Source organism: Rhinoraja longicauda, chromosome 4, assembly GCF_053455715.1.
Source record: "Rhinoraja longicauda isolate Sanriku21f chromosome 4, sRhiLon1.1, whole genome shotgun sequence".
Lineage (NCBI taxonomy): Eukaryota > Metazoa > Chordata > Chondrichthyes > Rajiformes > Arhynchobatidae > Rhinoraja > Rhinoraja longicauda.
In genome coordinates, this window is record NC_135956.1 from 32,088,121 (window position 1) to 32,107,566 (window position 19,446).

The following is a 19,446-nucleotide window of genomic DNA, read 5'->3' on the forward strand; positions in this document are numbered from 1 at the left end:
CGTCCATGGAAATTTGTTCTCCAGGCATTTGTGCCATGGTAGCAACTTTATTAATGAAACAGAATTATGATGACACTGTTGAGAACATTTCCATATAAATGTACCAATTTACGATGGAGGAAGTTAATGTGTGTACATACTTTTGAAAAACCACTCAGCTTCTTATATACGCAGATACATATATACAGACACAAACACAAACACTACAATAGTACCTCCAGGAATCGTTCTTCCCACCCAGATGAAGGGATCCAAAGGTTAGAAGAGTTTGTGAAGGTCTATAAGAAAATTAAAAAAAGTAGGTAGTACAATATCAAGCATCCAATATATTTGTAGCCCCATTATTCTCCCAAATTTTCCTTTGTAGAGAGGAACATTTCAGGTTCTTATACATTTTAACAAGACACCTTTATAACAATCAACTGGCACATTCATATTGATGCACAAGCTAGACATTATCACAACTACAAAACAACCACCACATAATAAGCTTTGAAACATCAACCACACAGCAGAAACAAAACTTCAACTAGTTGGATGATACATTCACATGAAATCTCTCAAAACTTCTGCTGATTGGCCTTTGTAATGTCATGCTTTACCTGCATGTGTTTTTTAACTGAAATCTCAAAGCACGCACTTATAAGATGCACTCTTCAAATATAATTCTGAAGCATCTACGATATTGCCCAAGTATCTACCAATCAATATTGGCGGCACGGTAGCGCAGCGGTAGAGTTGCTGCTTTACAGCGAATGCAGCGCCGGAGACTCAGGTTCGATCCTGACTATGGGTGCTGCACTGTAAGGAGTTTGTACGTTCTCCCCGTGACCTGCGTGGGTTTTCTCCGAGATCTTCGGTTTCCTCCCACACTCCAAAGACGTACAGGTATGTAGGTTAATTGGCTGGGTAAATGTAAAAATTGTCCCTAGTGGGTGTAGGATAGTGTTAATGTGCGGGGATCGCTGGGCGGCACGGACTTGGAGTGCCGAAAAGGCCTGTTTCCGGCTGTATATATATGATATGATATGATATGATATGATAATATTATTTAATAGAGATATAACCCTTTATCAGTGAACTAATGGTTACTAAATAATAGATTTTAAAATGCGATTAAAAAATATGCCAAGATAACATTACAGCCATACTTTGGCCCTGTTGGAGCCATGGTATTTAACTCTAATCCTAATTTCCTACCTTCGGCTTCATCTATTAACTTCAATTCCCACCATTTGTGCTTAACTGTTTCACTTGAATGAATTATTGATCTACTGAGGCAGCACGAGACATCTGGGACTTTTCTTTTTGTTCCAATTTCATAAACATGCCCTCGTCTTCGAGATCTTCCGAGTAGACAGAAGGTACATTCTACCCCACCATACAAATTCCCTTCCAATAAATACCTCCAGCAGATCAATCATTATCACATTATATATTATGGCACGTAATTCAAATATATCCAATCAATCAACACCTCCCCCCCAACTAATCTCATAATTTGTCATTTGTTTTTCTTCCAGATTTTCAAGGATAGGATACCCAAAGGTTGCCAAATGAGGATTGACCATCATAGAATGTCTTGTAGATAGACACAAAATGCTAGAGTAACTCAGTGGCTCCAGTCAGCATCTCTGGAAAAAAGGAATAGGTGATGTTTCGGTTCGAGATTCTTCATCAAAATGATGAAAAATCTCAACTTGAAATGTCACCTATTCCCTTTCTCCAGAGATGCTGCCTGGCCCGCTAAGTTACTCCAGCATTTTGTGTCTTTCTTCAGGATAAACCAGCATCTGCAGTTCCTTCTTATATAGAATGTCTTGTGTTTTGTTTAGAGAGGACTTGCAACAAAGGCATTTTATTGTCTTTGCAGTTGCTTAGATATTTTGGTTCAATAACATATTTCCTTGGCAAACTTCACCGAATTAAAATAAAAGAATGACAGGTACACAAGACTGAACACAGTGGACTTAATACACCTGGATTTTCAAAACGACTTTGTTAAAGGTACCATGCCTTTGACTTAAAGGTCACAGCATGCAACATCAGGGGGAAACAGCTGAATGTATAGTGTAAGAAAATAACTGCAGATGCTGGTACAAATCGAAGGTATTTATTCAGGGGGCGGAACAAAGGAACGATATAGGTGGAGACAGGAAGACAGTGGGAGATCTGGGAAGGTGGAGGGGAAGAGAGGGACAGAGGAACTATCTAAAGTTGGAGAAGTCAATGTTCATACCACTGGGCTGCAAGCTGCCCAGGCGAAATATGAGGTGCTGTTCCTCCAATTTCCGGTGGGACTCACTATGGCACTGGAGGAGACCCATGACAGAAAGGTCAGACTGGGAATGGGAGGGGGAGTTGAAGTGCTCAGCCACCGGGAGATCACATTGGTTAATGTGGACTGAGCGCAGGTGTTGAGCGAAGCGATCGCCGAGCCTGTGTTTGGTTTCGCCGATGTAAATCAGTTGACATCTGGAGCAGTGGATGCAATAGATGAGGTTGGAGGAGGTGCACGTGAACCTCTGTCTCACCTGGAAAAACTGTTTGGGTCCTTGGATGGAGTTGAGGGGGGAGGTAAAGGGACAGGTGTTGCATCTCCTGCGGTTGCAGGGGAACGTGCACGGGGATGGGGTGGTTTGGGTGGGAAGGGACGAGTGGACCAGGGAGTTACGGAGGGAACGGTCACGGCAGAACACAGAAAGGGGAGGGGATGGGTAGATATGGCCAGTGGTGGGGTCCCGTTGTAGGTGACGGAAATGTTGGCGGATGATTTGTTGGATATGCTGGCTGGTGGGGTGGAAGGTGAGAATAGACAATAGACAATAGGTGCAGGAGGAGGCCATTCGGCCCTTCGAGCCAGCACCGCCATTCAATGTGATCATGGCTGATCATTCTCAATCAGTACCCCGTTCCTACCTTCTCCCCATACCCCCTGACTCCGCTATCCTTAAGAGCTCTATCCAGCTCTCTCTTGAATGCATTCAGAGAATTGGCCTCCACTGCCTTCTGAGGCAGAGAATTCCACAGATTCACAACTCTCTGTCTGAAAAAGTTTTTCCTCAGTTCCAAATGGCCTACCCCTTATTCTTAAACTGTGGTCCCTTGTTCTGGACTCCCCCAACATTGGGAACGAGGGGGATGAGGGGGATTCTGTCCTTGTTACGAATGGGGGAGAGGGGGAGCAACAGCGGAGCTGCGGGATGTAGAAGAGACCCTAGTGAGAGCCTCATCTATAATGGAAGAGGGGAAGCCCCGTTTCCTGAAGAATGAGGACATCTCTGACGCCCTAGTGTGAAACACCTTATCCCGGGCGCAGATGCGGCGTAGACGGAGGAATTGGGAGTAAGGGATAGACTTTTTGCAGGAGACCGGGTGGGAAGAAGTGTAGTCCAGATAGCTGTGCGAGTCAGTGGGTTTATAGTACATGTCAGTCACTAGTCTGTCTCCTGTGATGGAGATGGTGAGGTCCAGAAACGGGAGGGAGATGTCGGAGATAGTCCAGGTATATTTAAGGGCAGGATGGAAATTGGAAGTGAAGTGTATGAAGTCAGTGAGTTCTGCATGGGTACAAGAGGTAGCACCAATGCAGTCGTCGATGTAGCGGAGGTAGAGTTAGGGGATGGGGCCGGTGTATGCCCAAAACAGGGATTGTTCAATGTACCCGACAAAGAGGCAGGCATAGCTAGGGCCCATGCGAGTGCCCATAGCTACGCCTCTGGTTTGGAGGAAGTGGGAGGAGTCAAAGGAGAAGTTTTTAAAGGGTAAGAACCAGCTCTGCTAGGCGGAGGAGAGTGTTAGTAGATGGGGACTGAGTGGTTCTACGGTCGAGAAGAAACGGAGGGCTTCGAGACCATCCTTGTGGGGGATGGAAGTGTAGAGTGGCTGGATGGAAGTGTAGAGTGGCATGGTAAAGATGAGGGAGTGGGGGCCTGGGAACCGGAAGTTATCAAGGAGATGGAGAGCGTGTGAGGTGTCTTGGACGTAGGTGGGGAGGGATTTGACCAGGGGGGAGAGGATGGAGGTGAGGTAGGTGGAAATAAGTTCGGTGGGACATGAGCAGGCAGAGACAATGGGTCTGCCGGGACAGTTCTGTTTATGGATTTTAGGTACGAGGTAGAATCGGGCCGTGCGGAGCTGGGGAACTATAAGTTTGGAGGCATTGGAGGGTAGATCGCCGGAAATGGTGAGGTCCGTGATGGTGCTGATGATAAAAGGTCTGGTGTTTGTCGGTGGGGTCATGGTCCAAGGATAAGTAGGAAGAGGTGTCTGAGAGTTGTCGTCTGGCCTCGGTCCGGTAGAGGTCAGCACGCCAGACACCTCCCTTGTCAGCGCGTTTGATGACTAAGTCTGACCGGGTTGAATGTATAGTGAGATTATTAAAGCTTAAATTTTAAGTTCATATACACCACCAATAAACCAGAGTGAACTTAAGAAACGACTTTACTGAAGGGGTCATAAGAACATAGAACTTGCTACCACAAAGAGTAGTTGAGGTGAATAACTTGAATGCATTAAAAAAGCCGGCTTGGGATTCAATGAAGTGAGCTCAAGGGAACCTATGCAAAGAATAAATGTCATATAGACAATTGAGTTGAATTTGCACTTTTGTGCTTATGTACTCTGAGTAACCATGCAACTTCTAAATACTTAATCATTTTTTGCTGTATTGTAATCTGCAGAATTTAGATTTGAAGTACAGTAGCTCACACTTGGGTAAATAATCTCCATTTTTCATTTCCACCCATGAAGTCTATACTGGAATTTCTTTTTGCTCCCTTTCGTATGGTTCACTGTTCAACCGATCCTGAATAATTTACCCATTTGAATACTTTTGCTTTAATTCGCAAATTCAGACAAGTTTTCAGTTAAATATTTTCCATTTCCATCAAGTGCACTGGAATACTTTTTGAATTCAATCAAGTGAAAAGTTTGATGTTTGAGGTATTATTATTTTGTATGAAAACACAAAGTGCTGGAGGAACACAATGCCTCAGCGATATATGGGCAAGGAATTGACAGACAATGTTCTGGGTCGGGATCCTTCGCCAGACTCAGTCTTGTAATTCTTATAATTTTCTTTATGACACAGGTGGTCATCATTCTAATCATTGGATCAAAGTCCACTCTCTCTGAGCAATTCCATCAAACCAACCTACATGTTATTGCATGTCGGAGGAAATCGGCAAACTTGGGAGAGACATGTGCCACGGGGAGAATGTGCAAATTCCACAACAGGTTCATTTTGGCAAGATAAAAACAATTTCAAATAAGAATCTGAACAAAATACAATTTAATTAATGGCTATTATGTAGCAAAGATTAGAGGCCAGAATACTATTTAGGCACAAATTGAAGATTAACATTCTAGAAAACCAGATCTTCGGAAAAGAGTGGGAAATGGAGAAAAAAAAATGAACTAAACAGAGGAAAACCACAGAGGTGAATAGAAAAAGTTGCAAAGGAATAAGAAGCTGACATTTTTTGTACCGTTATCACAAATCAGTGTACCAAGCGTATTTGTTGTTTAGTAGTGTTGTTGCATAATGCAGTTGCTGATGAGAATCAGATTTTTTTTTTAAATCATCAGAAAGCAGCCCGAACACTTTTGTATAAATCATAAAGGAGAAAATAGGGCGTCATTTTCAATTCTCACTCATTCAAATGACAGCGTCAAGCTTTATTAAGTATTGCCGTGAAGTAAATTAAGAGATTTCAGAAAGCTTTTAGTAGTATTTAGGAAAAGGAAAAGAAATTGTTCGATAAATGAAAGATCATGAAATCGTGCATTAAACTTTTAGAATGATTGAAAATTGTATTTTTCCTTCAATAAGAGGACACCTCAAGCAGAATTTCTGGACTGTTTTAGGATTTTTTTAGACCACTGGCATGGATCTACTGCTGACATTAGTGGAAGAAAAAAGTCAAATGATTTAGTAAGGTTCATAGTACGATTTTCTTTGCAGAGAAATTCTAAATTGTGCTCTGCATATAATAGAAGTGCAGTTCTGCTCAGCCAATGAGACTTAACATTTCTTACTGAGCAAAGTAAAAAGCAGAAATTATAATTAGCTGTTAATCACTGTGCAGAAATAACTAGTGGGGACAAATTAATAGGAAAACGTAATAAATTTGAGGCATAAAAATTATAATTCTTCAAAATCCAAAAAATGAAGTGTATTCTAAGGTAATATAAAATGTTGATATTAGATACATCAGTTTCTCAAAGTTAGAGAATTTGTCATCAGCACAACAGTACGTGATTAAAACTTCAGTTATCTTGAGAAATCAAAGCTGAGCATTTTTTATTATTTTCTTCGTGCAAAAATGCTAAATCATTATTTGTGCCAAGACAATGAGCTTATTATAAAAACTTAAAATGATGGAAATACTTAGCAGATCAGGCAGCATCTTCAGGATTTCTACTTTTAAGTATGCATATGTGAATATCAAAAGCTGCTCCCAATAATAGGGAAAAGCAACAACAGCATCTCAACATTATAACTATATATTCCTCTTAAATGAAAGAGAATTAAAGAACATGCTGAAAGTTAACACATCATGAAGACTGAGCATGGTAATATTGTATTTGATGCAAGTTTTGAGAGCCAAAAGTACACACAGATTAGGTACTAAGTATTTGGAAAGCAAGCTTGCACAAGTTCTGCTATCAATGATTCAGTTAAAGATTTCAAAAGCAGCAAGGAAGCAGTTCATGGCTATTCACAAAAGCACAGAGGCTTTATGATAGGTCTGTCAATGTCAAGGAGCATGATGGGTCAGCTAGGAATTTGGCACAGATCCTTTGTGCAAACTCCATTAAAACAACAATCAGGAACCAAATAATAATCAAAGTCTCAGGTTTTTAATGAGGCACAGCAGATGCCAGCCAACGAGCGCTGCAAGGTTGGTTTTTCCTAAAAATCTGTGAATACTGTAAGAGTTTAAAGATATCCTTATAGGGTGACACAACATTTTGTTCTCCAAAAGTGAAGTGCCAGTTCAAGTATGGGTTCCATGGATGTCAAATTTGCTTCCCCTTCTCTGATAAATGGCAAATATCTTCTCACAGCTGCATCTCTAACAAATTCATGATGTGCTTGTCAGCTTGCCAAAGTGATAAAGTCCAAAGCCAGGCCTTTAAGAATCATTGCTGGAGTTGGGTCAAAGTCATGTGCCCCATCTCTTATTGAAAGTTGCCTGTCATGCTGTATGGGGGAAGGCTGCTTGGCAGCACAAGGACCTACAGTCATAGAAAGCGCTCAAAAATGATGATCAATTGATCATTTTTCAACAAAACAGCATGGTTTGCTTGAGAATTTGGGTTTGGAAAATTAGTATTGTAGTTTGGCACTATGTTCAACAGACAATGTAACATCCTGCAACATTGAGATTGTAATGATCAAAATCATTGGAAGGAAAAAATGCTGATAGCAAATGAATGAGTGTCAGCTTACTGACAGGAGTGTGTGGCGTCAGGGAATTAAGCAACCACTTAAAGATATAATTAGAGGCGAAGGTATCGCAAAATGCTGGAGTAACTCAGCGGGTCAGGCAACATCTCTGGAGAGAAGGAATGGGTGACATTTTGGGTCAAGACCCTTCTTCAGACAGATGTCAGGTGGGGGGCGGGACAAAGAAAGGATATAGGTGGAGAGAAGAAGACAGTGGGAGAACTGGGAAGGGGGAGAGGAAGAGAGGGACAGAGGAACTATCCAAAGTTAGAGAAGTCAATGTTCATACTGCTGGGCTGTAAGCTGCCCAAGCGAACTATGAGGTGCTGTTCCTCCAATTTGCGGTGGGCCTCACTATGACGCTGGAGGAGGCCCATGACAGAAAGGTCAGAGTGGGAATGGGAGGAGGAGTTGAAGTGCTCAGCCACCGGGAGATCAGGTTGGTTAAGGCAGACCGAGCCAAGGCGTTGAGCGAAACGATCGCCGAGCCTGGGGAGGGGGTGGTTTGGGTAGGAAGGGACGAGTGGACCAGGGAGTTACGGATAGCAGCTCCCGTAAGTTGAGTAACTGCAGAACGCAGAAAGAGGTGGAGATGGGAAGATGTGGCCAGTAGTGGGATCCCATTGGAGGTGACGGAAATGTTGGAGGATAATTTATTGGATACGCTGGCTGATGGGGTGGAAGGTGAGGATTAGGGGGATTTTGTCCTTGTTACGAATGGGGGGAGGGGGAGCAAGAGCGGAGCTGCAGGATATAGAGGAGGCCCTAGTGAGAGCCTCATCTATAATGGAAGAGGGGAAGCCCCGTTTCCTAAAGAATGAGGACATCTCTGATGCCCTAGTGTGAAACACTTCATCCTGGGCGCAGATGTGGCGTAGACAGAGGAATTGGGAGTAGGGGATAGACTTTTTGCAGGAGACAGGGTGGGAAGAAGTGTAGTCCAGATAGCTGTGGGAGTCAGTGGGTTTGTAGTAGATGTCAGTCACTAGTCTGTCCAAGTATATTTAAAAGCAGGATGGAAATTAGTGGTGAAATGTATGATGTCAGTGAGTTCTGCCTGGGTGCAAGAGGTAGCACCAATGCAGTCGTCAATCCCCCCTGGTCAAATCCCTCCCCACCTATGTCCAAGACACCTCACATGCTCTCCGTCTCCTCAATAACTTCCGGTTTCCAGGCCCCCACTCCCTCATATTTACCATGGATGTCCAGTCACTCTACACTTCCATCCCCCACAAGGATGGTCTTGAAGCCCTCCGTTTCTTCCTCGACCGTAGAACCAGCCAATCTCCATCTACCAATATTCTCCTCCGCCTAGCAGAGCTGGTTGTTACCCTCAACAACTTCTCCTTTGACTCCTCCCACTTCCTACAAACCCAAGGCGTAGGTATGGGTACTCCCATGGGCCCTAGCTATGCCTGCCTCTTTGTCAGGTACGTCGAACAATCCCTGTTCCAGCCGTACACTGGCCCCATCCCCGAACTCTACCTCCGTTACATTCACGACTGCATTGGTGCTACCTCTTGCACCAACGCAGAACTCACTGACTTCATACATTTCACCACTAATTTTCATCCTGCTCTTAAATATACTTGGACCATCTCCGACATCTCCCTACTGTTTCTGGATCTCACCATCTCCTTCACAGGAGACAGACCAGTGACTGACATCTACTACAAATGCACTGATTCCCACAGTTATCTGGACTATACTTCTTTCCACCTTGTCTCTTGCAAAAAGTCTGTCCCCTACTCCCAATTCCTCTGTCTTCCACCCCCTCCCCAGGCACTTTCCCCTGCAACCGCCGGAGATGCAACACCTGTCCCTTTACCTCCCCTCTCGACTCCATCCAAGGACCCAAACAGTCTTTCCAGGTGAGACAGAGGTTCATCTGCACCTCCTCCAACCTCATCTATTGTATCTGCTGTTCCAGATGTCAACTTCTCTACATCGGCGAGACCAAACGCAGGCTCGGAGATCGTTTGGCTCAACACCTTTGATCAGACCGCCTTAACCAACCTGATCTCCCGGTGGCTGAGCACTTCAACTCCCCCTCCCACTCCCACTTTGACCTTTCTGTCATGGGCATCCTCCAGCGTCATAGTGAGACCCACTGCAAATTGGAGGAACAGCACCTCATATTTCGCTTGGGCAGCTTACAGCCCAGCGGTATGAACATTGACTTCTCTAACTTTAGATAGTTCCTCTGTCCCTTTCTTCCCCTGCCCCTTCCCAGTTCTCCCACTGTCTTCCTGTCTCCATCTATATCCTTTATTTGGCCCGCCCCCCTAACATCAGTCTGAAGAAGGGTCTCGACCCGAAACGTCACCCATTCCTTCTCTCCAGAGATGCTGCCTGACCCGCTGAGTTACTCCAGCATTTTGTGATACCTTCGATTTGTACCAGCATCTGCAGTTATTTTCCTATATATTTAAAGGCGAGGTTTGTGGAACTGTGAAACTTGAAGATAATAACCCAAGAGATTCACAGACAATCCAGCAGTGAAGGCGGTGCTCAAATTGGCTCTATTGCTCTTTCATTGTTATCAGCTAAACGATGAGCAAAGTCTATGGCCTCAACATAGCAATTTTGTGTAGCTCACCACCATCTTAACATTCACTCTGTTAAGTAGTGTACACCCATTGCTACAGCAGCTCAGGTAACAGAAACTTGCTCTTTTGGAATTTAGAAATGCGATATAAAAAGTGAGACACAGAATAAAAATTTGTTTTTACAGAATTTACGAGATCGAAAAAACTGAAATGCAAAAGAACTACAAATGTTGTCGATGGTTTGAGTTACAGAAAATCATGATATTATGGCGAGTCCGAAACTCGTTAGTTGTAGACGAAGTTTATTGCAGCCGCAATACACGAATACAGAGATAAACAACAAGTTACAGGACAACCAATATAAACTTACTGTCTTCCTTGAAGACTTCGCCGAACTGGCTAAAACGGGCACCAAACGCGCACCTGACATCGCTGGCCAATCAGCGGTGTCGTTCCCTGGACCAATCCCCATGGTCGCGTTCCCACGTGACCTCGCTGGCCAATCCGAGGGTTCGACGACCTGGACCATTCTCTATGGTCGCTACATGACCCCCCCCAGAACCCGAGGTGCGGAACCTAGCAGGGAGCCGGATTTCGCGACCATAACGAGTACGGAGAGGGACAGCCTGAACCACAGGAGCCGGAGGTTCCGGACTTGGTGGAACAGCCGGAACGGGAGGTCCTGGAGGAACTGCCGAAACGGGGGGTCCTAGGGGAACTGCCGAAACTGGGGGTCCCGGAGGAACTGTCGGAACGGGGGTTTGTGGACTGGGCGGAACTAACGGAGGTCGGCCTCTTCTAGGGGTTTGACCGACCAGGACTGGTTGATCCGGGTCCAAATGGGCAGGTTTGAGCCGGGACACCGAGACGAGTTCACTCTTGCCGTCGCTGTGGCGTGGTCACCGATGTCGAGACTTTGTTGATTGAACCCTTTGCCTTGTTCTTTGCCGCTATGAGCGCGTCCGCTTTCGCTGCATATGCCTCGGGGTCCTTAAAAGAACAATCCGTAAGCAGCAGTCGGACATCCTCGGGAAGTTTCTCGCGGAATGCCTGTTCAAACATCGGGCAATCCGTATGCTCACCGGCTAGCACCATCATTTCGGCCATGAGGACGGAAGGCAGTTGGTCTCCAAGCTCCGGTAGGTGCAGAAGTTTTGCCGCACCACCATGCTTATTTAACCCGAAGGTTCGCAGTAATACCTTCTTCATGGTTTCATACTTGTCTTCCGCAGGTGAATTCACGATGAACCGCATCACGCGCTTGGTTGTGTCCGGCGATAGAGCGCTGACGAGGTAGAAGTACTTCGTGGAATCGTCCGACACCTTCTTTATATGGAATTGGGCCTCGGCGTGGATAAACCAAGCTTGCGGTGCGTACGTCCAAAATAACGGAAGATGAACGTCTGCCGCGCTTGACTCCGGTGTGCCCTGCTCAGTCATCGTCAACGAGGCGTCGGGTTCCTGCTCAGTCGGTGATCGTCCAGATCACGTTCGGGGTCACCAATATGGCGAGTCCGAAACTCGTTAGTTGTAGACGAAGTTTATTGCAGCCGCAATACACGAATACAGAGATAAACAACAAGTTACAGGACAACCAATATAAACTTACTGTCTTCCTTGAAGACTTCGCCGAACTGGCTAAAACGGGCGCCAAACGCGCACCTGACATCGCTGGCCAATCAGCGGTGTCGTTCCCTGGACCAATCCCCATGGTCGCGTTCCCACGTGACCTCGCTGGCCAATCCGAGGGTTCGACGACCTGGACCATTCTCTATGGTCGCTACAATATGAATGGTTTTCTGAGAATGCAACCTTTTTTTCACATGGGAGTGTGCTACAGTTCAAATCCAGGCAGCACAACAAATTCCCATATTTCAAAATGCAACTGGCTTGCACACCTACATTGACACAACATTACCAGTTATCTCATCACCAGTAGCCTCTTTTGCATTGAATTACAGGTGTGTGAGGCAGCCTGTGTACCTCTGCAGAATGTTGGCAAAACAACTACGTAGGATATTCAATATTGACCCATAAGATCTGCTGCCTGTGGTCACACACCAATGCATAGAGGATGAGGAATAGCACAGCCATGGTGTGATACGTCATAGGTAACTATTCACTGTAAACCACACTCAACCCTAGCATGTTAACACTAGCAAGATCACGAAGCTGAACTTGTGTGAGGTTAAAATGATGACATAAGGCAGAGTATTAAGCGCAAAATGATAGAGCTGGCAACAAATGACATCAGAATCTGCCTGTACTATATAATTCCAGTAATATCAGATACATATGGACTTCAACCTTCAATATAGTGACAGTGGACACAAATGCATTTTGTAGGCAAAGGCAGAACTAAGTAATCATCAAATACCATCTAGGGAACAAAATGTTATGGTTAAAACAAAATCCCAGTTGTAATTGAAGCTGTGAACTAGTTTTGCAATTATTCCCACAGTTTCAAAATAGGATAAAGGGGCATACTTTGTCCGATAAGATGCCCTTGTTGCTCATACACTGAACAGATAACCACAAATTAATGCTTAAATTTCTTTAAAAAAATCAAATATTACTGTTTAAATCTAAAGATATTATTTGAGGTGAGGTTTGTGGTACTGTGGAATTTGAAGACCGTTCTATCCACAATTATACCATTGAAGTTCTTCAGTGTTGCAAATACCTAGAAAACTCATAATGGAAGTATAATTTTTTTATGATTCATTGACATTGTTCTTTTATCATTCTTAACAGCCTCAACATATTCTGCGACTAGTATTGGCTGTGTTTTAATGCCATGAAATCTTAAGCAGATAGAAGATTATCGGATTGTAGTCATCCTATTTTGAAGAGTTGAAAGATCTTATTTTAACGGTTATAATTAATTGGATCAGGAATGCTTAGTTAGATGTGGATCATTCTGGACAATCTGCTACCTGGACACTATGGTCTGAAGAAGGGTCTCGACCCGAAATGTCACCCATTCCTTCTCTCCAGAGATGCTGCCTGTTCCGCTTAGTTACTCCAGCATTTTGTGTCCACCTTCGATTTAAACCGGCATCTGCAATTCTTTCCTACACACCTGGACATATAGCTACAGTCCCTAGCCATACACACTTCCATTTTCAGGTAACTTACTGGCTGTTAAAGGCCATAAAACTATTTCATAAATTCAAAAAAATCTCAAAAAGAACATTTAAAACGATTGCAACAGATTGAAATAAGTTCTTAAGCTTCCCCAAAATATCAGCAAACATATTAACTATTAGTATATTAGCTTTCGCCAACACAAACCCGAGGACTGATGAAGACTGCATCCAAACATTCCCTTCAGAAAGTCAATGCTATGCTATTGGGTCCAAAGGCTAGCTTAGCAATGAAGAAATAAATTCCTTAGAAAGTGATGCCTGGCAGTTTTAGCCATCAGCCAACACAATTTCAACAGATAGAGCTCTATATGATGATTTTCAGCTCATCAATCCAATCACATCAGTCCCATTCCTCCACTCCTTAATTTCCTTGTAGTCCCGAAACATTCTCTTTCACATGCCCATTTTAAAATTATTTGCTAGTCAGCTACACTCAATACTTCCTGTGACAAGTTGGAAGGAAACCCATGGATGCTCCATATAGACAGCACCCAAGATTAGGAATGAACCTTGGACCAAAACAATGGTCTTGCCACTGTGTCATTATTTGTTGGCAAATGATTTAATCACAAATTTGTGTACAAAAACTACAAGACGACCAAATTCTGATCGTTTCATGCACGAGCAGGGAAGTTCATATGTGTTTTGAGATTCCAAACTAAATAATCTTCCATTGTACATTTAAAATATCAAAAGTCTAAAAATAACTAACCAGAAATTGACCAGCACCTTTAAAGACATGTTGCAGTTAATTCCTATGAGCCAAATATTTTGTTCAAGGTCCCTTTGCACGAAAATTCAGCAGCTCACGATGCCCAATTCCTTGTAAAATTAAAATATTTCCTTTGCCTGCTAGTAAGAGCATGCAAAGGAAATGAGTTCAGTCCAGGGCCAGTGAGAATGGATAAGCATCAAGTACAATCAATGAGTAGAAAGGTTAGGCCAAGGACCTGCTATTCAAAGATCAGTATTGATGATATCATCTTTTAATGAAGGATGATGATGACTCCAGAGAAAATAGTTTGCTGTGAAATGGAGTCAAGAGCACTCATGTGCTCTTTGCACAGAGCTGCTTTGAATTATTCCTACCAGTGATTGCTGACGAACTCTTTGTCCTCAATAGATTCACCTTCATTCTTGGTATTTTGGGCCACAGATGCCTTTGACAACACTAAAGAATTTACACTTGTCCTGGTCAGCAATCTGGAGGTCCAAAAATAATTGTAGAAGGAGTGGGGGGGGGGTCTTTCAGCCACAAGATCCATTTTGGCAGAAGAAATTCATCAGCCCCTTCCCCATTTTACTCATTTCCAACAGGTCTGCAAACTTATTCTCAATCTCATGCCCATTAATTCCCTTTTTGATGCTGTCACCATTTAACAATACTCATGGTGACAACTGCAAATGAAACAGAGTTTAGGAGTAGCTGGTTTTCCACTTAGCATGTAGCTAATGTTAAATATAATTGCCAATACAAGTTTCCTAATGCACAATTATTTCAATGTCTAGCACTAGGGCTTCTCAATATGAAAACAACACCAAAAACAATTAGTGCAGATCAATCATGTTACTTGGATCAAATAGTCAAAGGCAATTTTCTAATGACAGAATTGAATATCACTAAAAGCGGACAAAAAAAAAAGAGTCAAGTGTTTTAACTGTCATATGTAATTAGAACAGAGCAATGAAATTCTCATTCGCTGCAGGGACTATCTCAACATTTAAGAAACAATTAGGCAGGTACATGGAGGGGTAGGTTTGGAGGAATATGGACCAAACACGGGCAGGTGGGACCAGTGTAGCTGGGACGTGTTGGGTGGTGTGGGCAAGTTGGGCCAAATACTGCTGTTTCCACTCTGTATCACTATGATTCTACAGATCCATTAATGCAATAACACCAGTAAATATACAACAATTACCATAAATTAATTATCAGTAATATAGCCTACCAGAACACGATAGTGAAGAACTGAAGCACATAGTGCAACTAAAAATAAAGTTCATGGTAGATCATGGCTGAAGTAGGGTTGTGCAACAAGGTTCAGTAGCCTGATGGCTACTGGAAAAAAAAAGCCATTCTGAACCTGGCGGTCATAGTTCTCAGGTACCGTGGTACCTTCTTCCCAATGGTAGCAGCGAGAAGAGAGCATGACCAAGATGGTCCGAGTCTTTGATATGAGATGCCTTTTTGAGGCAGCCCCTCTTGTAGGTATATTTGATGGCAGAGAGTCCATTACCTGCGATGGACTAGGCAGTTTCTGCAGCCTCCCTCATTCCTGGGCATTCAAGTTACTGAACCAGGCCATGTTGTAACCGGTCAGTATGCTCTGAGATCAGCTTCTGTAAAAGTTCAAAAATATTTGTCAATTTACCGAATTTTCTAAGTAGAGAATTTGATAAGCTTTCTTTGCAATTGCATCCATGTGCTGGGCCCAGGTCAGATCTCCAGAGATATGCATGCCCAGGAACTTGAAGCTATGAACTGTCAAATTACTCTCACGTTAAAGATAGCTGCAGGAATCTAACTTCTGTGTATTGCTTCCATTACAAGAACAACAACAGCAACAAAATCACACATCTGCTTGGTATGAAACATTTACTCCACAAGTAACAAACATGACATGCTCCCTACTAGAGCAAATAGGAATCTTAACTTTCATGCACGATACAATTTTTGTGCACATTTCCTAGAATTTAACAACTAGTGATGGACGTGGCCAAGAGGTTTACAAAAATCCCATCTGCAATATCCAAAATATATTAGAAGGGTAGGCAAAGGGAAGAAAATAATAAAACCATATTTCCTGCCTTCTCATTAACTACATTTAATGGAAAGGTGTTTTGATGCAATTAAGATGTCATGTGTTTGTTACGTTTTTACATATTTACGAGACCAAGTAGACCCATTGGGTCCTTTCCTCGTTGTGACTTGGGAAAAATCGCGTTTTTTCTTTAAAATAAATTGAGATGTATTTTTTTTTTTTTTTAAAAGCAATGAAATAAAGATCCTATGTAAAATAAAGCGACCGATATGCATCCAAGGTCTTTTCCAAAAATGGGCGGCCGGGCGGGGAGTGTCTCCCGGGGCCTGAGCGAACCGTGGACCCAAAGCCTCTTCTGTATTTGTCTAGAACCTTCACCCACTCACCCATTCAATCCCCCTTATTCCCCCCTCCTCTCCCCCACTCACCCACTCTGTCCCCCCTGCCCCCACCCCCACCTGCACCCATCCTACTCCCCTACCCTCCCCACCCCACTCCCCTCCCCCCCACCTCGGGAGGGAGGTCAGGCGCAAGGCATGCCGGGATGGGCAGCGGTCCTCCCGCCGGTTCTCCGGGGAGGGGGGGGAGCACATTTGTTAAAGTCAGTCTCACCCCCCTTCATTTGCCGCGACTCCGTGGGCCCCCTTTTAAAATGAAACATCTATTCTGTAAAATGAACATGTTTTCAACGGGAAAAAAAAAATCTGTAACGGTTCAACAGCAGCAGCACAAGCGGGGTTTCTTTTTTATTAAATCAAAAAAAATGTTATCAGTAAAATAAATCGTTCCTTATTTAAATCAAAACACGTTTTTTGCAAAGGAAAGTAAAGAAAAACAGCTTTAAGGGCCTGTCCCACTTCGGCGACTGCCTTAAACGTAGCAAGTCGCCGAAAATCAGAGACTAGACCCCCCCCCACGACAATGTCTCCGTCAAGCTACAACAACCTACCACCTAGTCCACGTCAAGCAACGCAAGCTACCGACAACCGGCGACCCAATCTTCGCGACTTAAGACTTCCACCTACGACAATCTATGACCGCGCAGGCAATAACCTACGACAACCGGTCAACCTACGTCTACCCGCGACAAGCTACGACCCTGTCGGCGACAACTGGAGACAATTCACGTCATTTTGTCCTCCAATTTCGACACCGGTACCGGTCGCCGGTTGACATAGGTAGTCGACAATTGAATTCACCAAAGTCAGCACCGGCGACAACCTACGTCACCTGGCGACAACCTACGACAACACCTACGTCAGGAGACGTCAAGCTACGCTCATTGGCCTCAAATCAACAGTCGCCGAAAATGTTTAAACATTTCAAAATCCAGCGACGAACAGAAAAACTCTACGACTCTTTGGAGACTACTCACGACCATACACACGACACCCTGGCGACCGTGTGGCGACAGCCTAGTCACCTGTAGTCTCCTAAAAAAAAAAAAATCGCCTAAGTGAGACAGGGGCTTAAAGGGTTCAACAGCAGCGGCAGTGCAATCGGGAGCTGGATGGCTCACACAACACAAGCAGGAGCTGGACGGCTCAGGCTGAGTAAACGGCATCTTGGAGTAAACGGCATCTTGGAGTAAACGGCATCTCGGCCACTCCCCGCGTGGGTGCCGGACCAAAGGGTAATGGAGCTGGATTATTTTTTAAATGAGCTGCGCTTCCCCCCACGTGGAACGTCACTGATGGGTCGTGCCCCCCGCCGCCATTAGCATGAGCCCCCCCCTCCCTCATTGGCTGTCATTCGGGCGGGTCCCATTGTGACGTCACATGCTGAAGATGGGAAGAAATCGGTTTTTATAGGTAATTTTTAAACTTTAAAACCTCTGAAACTTAAAAAATACCAGACCAATTTGAATGAAACTTGTTTAAAGGGTCGCCAGGACAAAGGTGAGTAAGGTGGTCCCAGGCATGTGAGCGAGGTAAAACAAAAAGGAAAAGAGCCAAGCGCTTGCATGAGGCGTGCAGCGGGGGTAAAAAAATTGGAAAATTTACACACAAAATTACTAGTTTCAAGCCTCTTTTAGTGCATTTCAAAGTAAAAACGGACATTACAAAATAATGTGAATATGTCACTGTATACTAATAACATTTTGAAGTAAATTTGCACATTAATTGATAATCAGCCCAAATATGTGGTAATTGGATTTTCTGATGTGTTTTATATTTTAACCCCGTCTTAATTAATTTAGTTATATAATCTTGCACTTAAATTTAATATTTACTCATTACAGTTCCATCACTGATTTTCTGGCACTCTTGGTTCCAGAGCTTTGCTGGTTTATCGAGCCGGCCAAGGAAGCCGACTATGGGGATAGATTTGCTGGCTCCAGCTGGGCTGGAGTTCCAGAGCCCCGGCCTCAGGTTGCAAATTCAACCCACCGATCGGCCGTGGAAGTCCCGATGAGGTCGAGATTGGCTGCCTTGCCCAGCCTAGGTGCACATTTTCTGGGAGACTTCCAGGGCGCGAGGGATTTCTCGCGGAACCCCTATCGGCCAAATTGACAAATTGGCCATGCAAGTCCTGATGAGGTCGAGATTGGCTGCCTTGCTCAACCGAGGGGCCACATTTTTGGGGATTTCTCGCGGAACCCCTAGTGACCTCTAGCGGAAGAACCCTAGTGTTCATTACAAGTCTATATATAGTTTCTTGTCTTTTTTCCCCAATCTGATTTCTCCGTTGGTAAATGCGATTTTGGCAAAGTGAAAAACGTGGAAATAATTCAAAAAGTGCGGAAGATGGATTTTAAAAACGTGGAAATCCGCGGAAAATGCACATGCCTGGGTGGTCCTAAAATTGTAGACGGAGGCACAAAAACACAGCTGATAACTAACAAACATCCTAAAATAACAAACATAACAAACAAACTGAGTTTTAGTAATATATACAGATATATAAATATTGGCCAATAAATAGGCTGTAATGTGGAAATTGTTGATCTGTTCTTTTTGCAGTGGTTGCTTGATTTAGATTGGTGACCAAAAGTACACAAATGGTTGAAGACTGCTGACTGTTAGTGGAGCTTCACAATCTGAACAATAGTGGTTACACTACATAATGGAAGATTACAGACACCCCAAAAAGTAGCACATTTTAGAATAAATAGGAGTAAGGGGAACAAGGACACGTAAATCTATTCGTAATTTACATTAATCCATTCTTAGTTTTCAAACAACTACAATTTAAACCATGCAAGATGGTGATAAATAATTTGAGTAATGGTTTAAGGCTTTGCAAAACATAGGAATCAAAAAGCAACCTTTCGACTGATCAGTGGCCAGCAATCCTTTGAAATAAATAATTTTCTTTAAGATACAAGTTTTACCATATGTAATCATTTGAACATAGTGGGTTCTTTGATGTATTCACATCATGTCAATAAACATAACAAAGAGCTCAACGGCACCCAAACTTATCAGAGACAAATATTTAGCTCAGTGTACAGAAAGTTTACAGAATAAAAATAAAGACAAAAATAAATTATTAGATGCTGAAGTTTAGAGAAAGAGTGAAAACATAGAATA

The 19,446-nt window shown here is 43.5% G+C and overlaps 1 protein-coding gene across 6 annotated transcripts in view; it reads right to left on the minus strand.

The window, feature by feature from the left end:
- pde7a (phosphodiesterase 7A) overlaps positions 1-19,446 on the minus strand; it is a 116,322-nt gene that overhangs the window by 78,062 nt on the left and 18,814 nt on the right. For 4 of the 6 annotated variants that reach the window (XM_078397469.1, XM_078397463.1, XM_078397465.1 and 1 more), the window contains one exon: positions 216-278. The exons of the other annotated variants lie outside the window; for them this stretch is intronic. In XM_078397469.1, the coding sequence (XP_078253595.1) occupies positions 216-278 (63 nt within the window). The remainder of the gene's footprint in view (positions 1-215; positions 279-19,446) is intronic. 6 annotated transcript variants of the gene reach the window in all.